The sequence below is a fragment of the Maniola jurtina genome, chromosome 15, assembly GCF_905333055.1.
Source record: "Maniola jurtina chromosome 15, ilManJurt1.1, whole genome shotgun sequence".
Taxonomy (NCBI): domain Eukaryota; kingdom Metazoa; phylum Arthropoda; class Insecta; order Lepidoptera; family Nymphalidae; genus Maniola; species Maniola jurtina.
In genome coordinates, this window is record NC_060043.1 from 8,566,612 (window position 1) to 8,574,900 (window position 8,289).

Sequence of the window (8,289 nt, forward strand, 5' to 3'; positions counted from 1 at the left end):
CACTGAGTACAGACACACAATACATTTTTTTTTTCTCTCATCTGGCTTTACAAATATTAGCCAATGTTGTCGGGAACCCCCCTAACTTCCACTTCATCTGCTTCGCCTTTTATTTCTCTTTATATGAACCATACTATTCGTCAGAAGTGAGAGGGGTTACCGAATTCGTACATATTATGGGAGTCACGCTCACCTTTATCTGTTTCTTTGTAGGTCGGTCGTTCACTGTCGACCCCCGTACGTCCTTTCTATTCCTTGCATCGTTCAGACTGTTCCAACTCGTCTCTCAGTGACCTGTAGGGTTACACAAACTATGATTTCACAGTAGGTGAAATCTCTAAGACCTAGACCATGGGGCAATTCTCTATCTTGGTATCTATAGGTTAGGAATGTGTGCATCTCTCTCCCACCCAGCGATTGGGACCCTCCAATATATATTCTATTCACTGGTTTAAAGGTTACTTCGGCTGGCCATGGTTCCTTCTCATAGCGCGTGCTGTATACTCTAGGCTTCCGGGTCCTGGGTGCATGGAGTGCCTGATTGTCCTCTCGCTACCTCGCCTAGCCTGTCGTCTTTGCCGATACTCTAGGCTTCCGGGTCCTGGGTGCCTGGAGTGCCTGATTGCCCTCTCGCTACCTCGCCTAGCCTGTCGTCTTTGCCGATCGACGGTTTGACCTCTTACCTAATTTACTTTAGCTCAGTCCCAATGGCCTGTGAAGAGAGGTACACACATATCCACTAACAAACTAACAATGGGTGCGCAACCATTACACGTGGGACATTTATATCTACAGGTTAACCGGGAATATCTAACACATAGAAAATGGTCTAAATATGAAATAGCCTAGGTACTTAGCTTTGACTTCACCATCCACACGAACACTGGAACGGGTTTAATCCACGTGCTCGGTGCCTCGCCATTTCGAGCCGCAGCAACCATTTTGAGTAACTAGATGAAAATGAATGTACTTTTACAACTGTATCCTTCCGGTATACCATAGACAAATTAACTTCTCTGCCATAGACGAATGTTGCCATAATATTTACCTTTATTCTGATTACTTCGCGAATGGGTAACTTCGCGACACTCCCGGCCGGAAAATAGATCAAAATAGGCATAATAAGTTGTTCGTCCACTCTTTAATCCTCTGTAGGGCTTTAGTGGCCGCAACTCTCCTCACTCTACCCACTCTACCATCTTCTTCCTTCTCCTCGTCTCTCGCTAGTATCCCGACTTCCTCTGAATCAATAACATCCCCAATAGATTCTCTACTTTCACTCTCTAAGGTTTCACACTCCATTGTCTCCTGAATGGGTTCGTCTATTTGCATCATAGGTGAGTTCTCTTCTTGAGCTATCCCCTCTGAGATAGTTATCTGTCTGTCGGTACTCTCTTCCAAAGGCTCGGCTAACGTGGCAGAAGCAAGCTCACTCGAAGTATCATCTCTTATAAATCTTTCTTCCATGTCTTCCTCTGACTCTTGAACCTCTAGAGGGTACAGATGCGCTATTGACCGTGTGAAATTCTTATCTCCAACCTTTACTATGGCTACTCTACATAAACCATCACTTCCTTCTTTCAGTGAAACAATTTTCCCTACTCTCCAGGTTTCTCTATTTTTATTTTCTCCTTTTATTTGCACTATCTGTCCTATCGCCGGAGACTGTTTCGATGTGACACGTGGCTCTTTATGTGAGTGCTGATACCTTTCTCGGAGACTTAGTAAATATCTGTTAACAAACATATCTTTGAATTCTCTTACGATGATGAGACCCCTCTTCCAACTTTTTATAAGATCGACTTTAATCGTAGTACCTTTCTCTAAACAATCTTCGACGGTTCCTTCTATAGTGATACAACTTCCTAGTGTAAGAAAATCAGCTGGTTTTAGAATTATATCCAACTCTGAATCTACACATGTAAGCGGTCTTGAATTTATTACAGCTTCAATTTCCTTGACTACGGTAGTTAGTTGACTATCTGAAAGCATGTGCTTTGCTAGTGTACGCTTCATACAATTCTTAACTATCCCTATCAATCTTTCGTAAAATCCACCAAACCAAGGCGTCAACTGAGGTATGAACTTCCATTGAATTTTGTTGTCAATACAATATTGTTTCGAGAGAATCTCTGCTATAAGTTTGAAATGTGTCGCGTTGTCTGATGTAATGAGTTGAGGGACCTTTCTGGTTGCTATTGTCCTTCTCAACGCCAATAAACCTTCCTCCGCTGTAAGATCTTGCACTAATTCTAAATGAATAGCTCTTACCGCTAAACAAGTGAATAAACAGATCCATCTCTTTTGTCCACTCTTGACAAGAACAGGACCCATATAGTCTACCCCTACAAAGGTAAATGGTTCGCTGTAACCTACTCTTTCTACAGGAAGCGCTGGAGTAGGTGGTAACTTAAATGGACCCGCTCCATGTTTAATACACCTTGGACATTTCTTCAATATCCTCTGAATCTGAGATTTACCCTTTGGTATCCAATATGATTGTCTGATGAGACTAAGTGTATGATTCGCTCCTACATGATAATTATCATTGTGAACTTTCTTTATAAGGTTATTCGTAAAGTCACATTCCTTAGGTATCAATATAGGGTACCGTTTGTCAAACGATAGTTCTGCATTCTGAAGACGTCCTTTACACCGTAGTAATCCATCAACATCCTTAAATAACTTGAGATTACGACTTAAATCAGTTTCTTTCCCCGCAACTTCCTGAGTGAAGTATTCTGCTTGTAGCTTCTTTATTGTTTCCGTAATACAAAGCGATTCTTTGTAACTAGTTCTGCTATCTTCTTTGGCTCTAATACTTTCTCCTAAGAAGTTGTTTTGTAGCTCTAGATTACTATCCTTTTCTTTAGAGGTATTCGGCAGACCCTCCCGCGTCGAAAGAAAAAATGACTGTGACATGTATTTCACAGGCGTTTTCTGTTTGTCGGATTCTGATAAAAACTGTGGACCTGTAAGCCATCTTTCCTTGTCTTCGTTGGAACTCATCGGTCTGGTTGCAATATCTGCCGGATTCAACTCTGAAGGAACATACTTAATCATGAGCTCTTTATTACTCCTTATTTCCTCAACTCGTCTAGATACGAATGGTGGAAGCAATTTATCCGATTGGCACCATTCTATGACAATTTGACTATCAGTCCATAATGTTTGATATCCTAATTTCATGTTAAATGCTTTTAAAACCATCTTAATTAGTCTGCAACCAATTAAAGCTCCTAGCAATTCTAGCCGAGGAATTTTTAAATGTTGTTGATCCTTTATAGGGACTAATCGTGTTTTTCCTATGACAAAACTTGTCTTAGCACCATGTGTTATGTATACTACTGCAGCATACGCTTTGAGTGAAGCGTCTGTGAAACAATGCAAATGATATTCTTCGCTTTTTACATTTTTTATATAGCATCTAGGTATCGATATTCCTCTAATAGTCTCTAATTCTTTTCGGATTTCTGACCATTTATCTTGCATTTCTTTTGAAAACTTCGTATCCCATTTAACTTTAGTCTTCCAAAGTTCTTGTAGAAATAGCTTAGCTGATAAAACATGTGGTACTCCGAATCCACAAGGATCGTATATCGAAGCGATTACCTTCAATACTTCCCGTTTAGAATATGCTTCGGTGGTTAACGTGAACTTTACATGTAACGTATCATGTTTTAAATTCCAATCTAGGCCTAAAATTTTTACAACCTTTTCTTCAACACCATCGGGTATTCTATTCATAAATTGTTTCGAATTTGAACTCCAATCTCTAAGGTTCATTGAAATTTGTCCAAACGTATCCTTTGTGTCTTGATATATTTGGATAGCCTCGTCAAGTGTTTGAACCCCAGTTACTAAATTATCAACATAAATATCTTTAGCAATTAGTTGTAGCTGTTCATTTCCTTTAGAAAGATGATGTTTAATTGTTGCATTTAATAAGAACGGACTAGATATAATTCCGAAAGGGACTCTACAAACCTTAGACAGATAATGTTATCTACATGTGGTGGTTTTTCGACATCTTTCAACCAAATAAATCTCGTTACGTCGCAATCCTTTTCATGTAATCCTATTTGAAGGAAAGCCTTCTCGACATCTGCTGATAAAGCAATATTATGACTTCGAAATCTAATAAGTATACATGTTAAATCTTCTAACATCAATGGACCGCAATACAGACATTCGTTCAAACTTTTATTGCTTTTAATCTTCGATGAGGCATCATAGACAATCCTAATAGGTTTATTCTTCTGAGCAACGCAATGATGTGGTAGATAGTGTACTGGATGTTCTACACGGGTCTTGTCTAATACTTCTTCGACTATTCCTTTCGATATTTGTTCCTGTATAGCATCATTATAGGACTTTAGGGTTTCCTTATCTAACCGCTTGACTAAATTTACTAAACGACCATATGCTAATCCATAGTTAGGTGTTAGTGACGGTGGGTATTCGTTCCACGGCCAACTAACATGATATCTATTGTTAATTAATTTAGTAGTCTCGTTGAATTTATGAATAGCCTCTTCCTCTCGTGTAATTTTAGGTGAATCGGTTATGCCAATTGACTCGAGTTCCCACAAGAATGCTATACTTCCTTGATCTAAAGGCATGTCAGGTTTGTTAAATTTAAAATCTATCTCTGTTTGAAAATATGTGATAACTGACATGTGTTGTTCTTCTATATCTCTACGTGGACCCTGACCTGATAGTATCCATCCGAACTCAGAATCTACTAGGTATAAGTCTTCACTTATTCGTATTTTCTCTGAATGAAGAAACGAATAATAATAATCATTTCCAATAAGAATATCAACTTGATCTGTTAACGATCCGTCATCTGCAAGTTCTACCTTGTGTTTCCAATTGTTAAGTTCTTCAGCATAGGGTACGCTTTGAGAAATCATAGGCACAATGTTTGCATAAATGATTTTTCCTTTTTTAGATTTAGTCTCTAACTCTAGTTGAACTACTGGACTATTAAATTCTCGAGGACTTCTTGAACCAAAAGTATAGACAGACAAATTTTCATCCTTCTCTATTGATAAATTTAATTTTTTCGCAATTTTTTGGGTAATGTAAGATCTCTGAGAGCCTGAATCGAATAGTATACGACATCGTGTCTGTTTATCCTTGTTCCTATCTCCTCGTGCCATCACTACTGCTGTTTGAAGGACCGTATGTCATCTTCTGTCAACCTCTGTTAGAGTGGTGGTTTCGGTTTTAGATGGAAATTTCTGAGGACACAATGCTCTGTGATGTAGACCACGTTTTTTACAATAATAGCAAGAATTTTTATCGTTATAGCACTGCGCGATCCGATGATTTCTCATGAGACAACCGTAACATCTGTCTCCTAACCGTGACTTCCGTTCCTTGGCTGTTTTATATTTATCACAAAGGTCGTTGTAGTGATCGCCTTTGCAAAACACGCATGGTACTTTCATCCTCTTCGAGACAACTTCACCCTCTGTCGTATTACTTCCTTTTGATGTTGTATCTTCTCTCTGTTCTTTACGTTCTTCCCGTTGTGAAAACCGTCTCTTACGAAAACTTCGAGGTTCCCCATTTGTCGCTGAAATCTCCGTTTTATTCATTCTGAAGTAATTATGTAAATCATCGTTTAATCTCGTCGAGAGGTTTTGCAATTTAGTCTTGATTACTTCTGCATTGTAGATTAAGTCATTGTGCAGAGAGCCGAGACTAAGAGCTTGATTCGAGAGAGTTTCTATTTGAGTGGCGAGAAGTTTCAGTCTCGTTAATAATAGTTCATCCATAATGAATATTCTGGAACAGATATTAAGATTGGCTTGTCTAATCATCCGTTCATATCTAGATCCTTATAGCACTTTTAATCTTTTACTATGTCATTACTTATGTCCGCCCAGCAGATACTCTTCCACTGAGTTACACCCCCCTTAACATACAAATCCAAACATCAAGGTATTCCTTGTTATGGATAAATAATAATTAAGTATAAATACCAACGTCAAAGTAATGAATAAATACCAATGTCAAAGATCAATTCTTATCTTAAAGAGTTTTAATAGAATTAAACTATCCTTTCATAACCTATTGTAATAGTATATGTAATATGCTATGATAATAATTGAAGTGTAAAAAATCATTTCAAATTTCATAATCCTTATACACATATCAACTTAAAGTTCAAATTCAAATTCAAAATAATTTTTATTCAATTAGACTTTTACAAGTCAAATGAAACTTAATATTGTCTCAAGATATCAAAGGAATAAAATCTTCACTTGTCAAACTTTATGTGTATTCTCTCATCTTAATAAAGCATAATTACTTATCCATTTTCTCTCAAAAAGGGAATTGTATAAATGCACTCAATCTATTATGATTTACAAGTTATTTCAGTCAAATGAAACTTAAAGGTTCATGTTTCATACACATTCAACTATCAAGTAAGATTACTTCCTCTATAATGTTTAAAATAAATTCAAAAGGATTTTCTCCTTAAGAATCTAACCTCACTCTTTACTAATTATCTAGGTACTCAACTATGTACTAGAATGATACAAGGATTCCTTTACTCAAGCTAAACAAGAACCTAGGTGTGAGTTTTTGTTAAGTCAAGTTTCATTCCTTTCAAATATTAAATCTCATTACAGTGATTTAAAGATCCTTTTAATAAGGTAAATATGCAGAATCTAATAATTTTTTAGTTCAATAAGCCTATCACAAACCATAAGAAACCACATTTCTCTCCCATACCTACAATATCAAATTGTATTTCAAACTTAAATAATCTTTTTTATATATTGATAGGTTCTATCCAACTAGCTAAGTAAGTAGTACATACCTACTTATTGATTTGATAAAAAGAGTATTTGCACCTCTAATTAACTTTTTCTCGATAAATAACAAGACATTTAAGGTTTTTATAGTTAATACACGGCCTGTGCTTCTATCGTACTTACCACTTGCTTACTGTCATCAAAGTTAAATGATAATGATTGAACTTCTTTTGCAATTAATCACTTTGGGTAATTCGATTTCCAACTGAAAAGTAATTATGTACTTTATAATATCAAGTAATTTAGATAAACTTCGATCTATTCTCAAACACTTCTTATACATACATAGCTAGACGCCATTAACACTTTACTCATCTTTCCCCGTTACTTATCTAGTAAATACGCACTTACTTTGTTGAAAATTATTATTTCCATCCATTAATTGAATAAATCTGATATATATATATATTCAATAATTCGTTTCACATAAATTGTACTTTAAATTTTTATTGTTCAAGAAGTAGGTATACCGGAGGTAAGACACTAAGACACTTCTCTTTTACGCCATTTTGTATAATTTGTTATGTCACTATGTGCTGTGTTGTGTCATGTTGGTATCACCTGTTTGCTTGTTCTATGGTCTATCTACAACAAATTAAAGCGGGAAATTCAAACTTTCAACTAACAGCGTGCCCGTCGCGTCTCTGAAACCAATGTTGCCAACTTACCTGGACTAATTTCTTTCTCCTTTTTTGAATTTTAAGTTGGCTCTGCTCCCACACGACTTTCGTTGGCGCTCAGAATGACCTATACTGCCACCTATTAGTTGGAAGGTCAAGTTCTTACATTTTAACACCAATATAATATTTATACCGAATTGTACTTGTAATAAACAATCATAATCATCGCTCAACAGCGACATCACTGCACACTTAAATTTTTCATTTCACTTACTAAATGAAAGAGTAGAAAGGACTTGATATACTATTAACTACTTTACTATCGCTTAGGCTGAGTGTGACTCCATACACTGAAAACTCTGGTTTCTCTGCCAGATCCCAGCACTTCTCCACCATGTCGGGAACCCCCCTAACTTCCACTTCATCTGCTTCGCCTTTTATTTCTCTTTATATGAACCATACTATTCGTCAGAAGTGAGAGGGGTTACCGAATTCGTACATATTATGGGAGTCACGCTCACCTTTATCTGTTTCTTTGTAGGTCGGTCGTTCACTGTCGACCCCCGTACGTCCTTTCTATTCCTTGCATCGTTCAGACTGTTCCAACTCGTCTCTCAGTGACCTGTAGGGTTACACAAACTATGATTTCACAGTAGGTGAAATCTCTAAGACCTAGACCATGGGGCAATTCTCTATCTTGGTATCTATAGGTTAGGAATGTGTGCATCTCTCTCCCACCCAGCGATTGGGACCCTCCAATATATATTCTATTCACTGGTTTAAAGGTTACTTCGGCTGGCCATGGTTCCTTCTCATAGCGCGTGCTGTATACTCTA

At 37.1% G+C, this 8,289-nt stretch overlaps 2 protein-coding genes across 3 annotated transcripts; both read right to left on the reverse strand.

Annotated features, from left to right (window-relative positions):
- Positions 1-74: 74 nt before the first annotated feature.
- LOC123872680 lies at positions 75-1,816 on the reverse strand. 2 transcript variants are annotated; one of them, XM_045917126.1, is made up of 2 exons: positions 1,049-1,816; positions 75-294 (listed from the first exon to the last, which is right to left on the reverse strand). In XM_045917126.1, the coding sequence occupies exon 1, from the start codon at positions 1,744-1,746 to the stop codon at positions 1,108-1,110; it is 639 nt and encodes a 212-aa protein (XP_045773082.1). In that variant the 5' UTR covers positions 1,747-1,816; the 3' UTR covers positions 75-294; positions 1,049-1,107. The 2 variants fall into 2 exon arrangements, with proteins under 2 accessions (XP_045773082.1, XP_045773081.1); XM_045917125.1 differs by lacking the exon at positions 75-294 and adding an exon at positions 306-950.
- Positions 1,817-1,970: 154 nt separating this feature from the next.
- Positions 1,971-8,075, reverse strand: LOC123872613. The gene is made up of 5 exons (XM_045916994.1): positions 6,957-8,075; positions 3,988-5,796; positions 3,613-3,739; positions 2,536-3,039; positions 1,971-1,982 (listed from the first exon to the last, which is right to left on the reverse strand). Exons 2-5 carry the CDS (start codon positions 5,163-5,165, stop codon positions 1,971-1,973), a joined length of 1,821 nt encoding a protein of 606 aa, XP_045772950.1. The 5' UTR covers positions 5,166-5,796; positions 6,957-8,075.
- Positions 8,076-8,289: the final 214 nt, after the last annotated feature.

Coding starts and splice junctions, on each gene's coding strand:
- LOC123872680 (XM_045917126.1), bottom strand. CDS start 1,746: ATGTTTGTTAACAGATATTTACTAAGTCTCCGAGAAAGGTATCAGCAC.
- LOC123872613 (XM_045916994.1), bottom strand. CDS start 5,165: ATGGCACGAGGAGATAGGAACAAGGATAAACAGACACGATGTCGTATA. Junction 3,740..3,987: donor GATAACATTATCTGTCTAAG/GTTTGTAGAGTC, acceptor ATTTATGAATAG/AATACCCGATGGTGTTGAAG. Junction 3,040..3,612: donor CTAAACGGGAAGTATTGAAG/GTAATCGCTTCG, acceptor GTTCCTTCAGAG/TTGAATCCGGCAGATATTGC.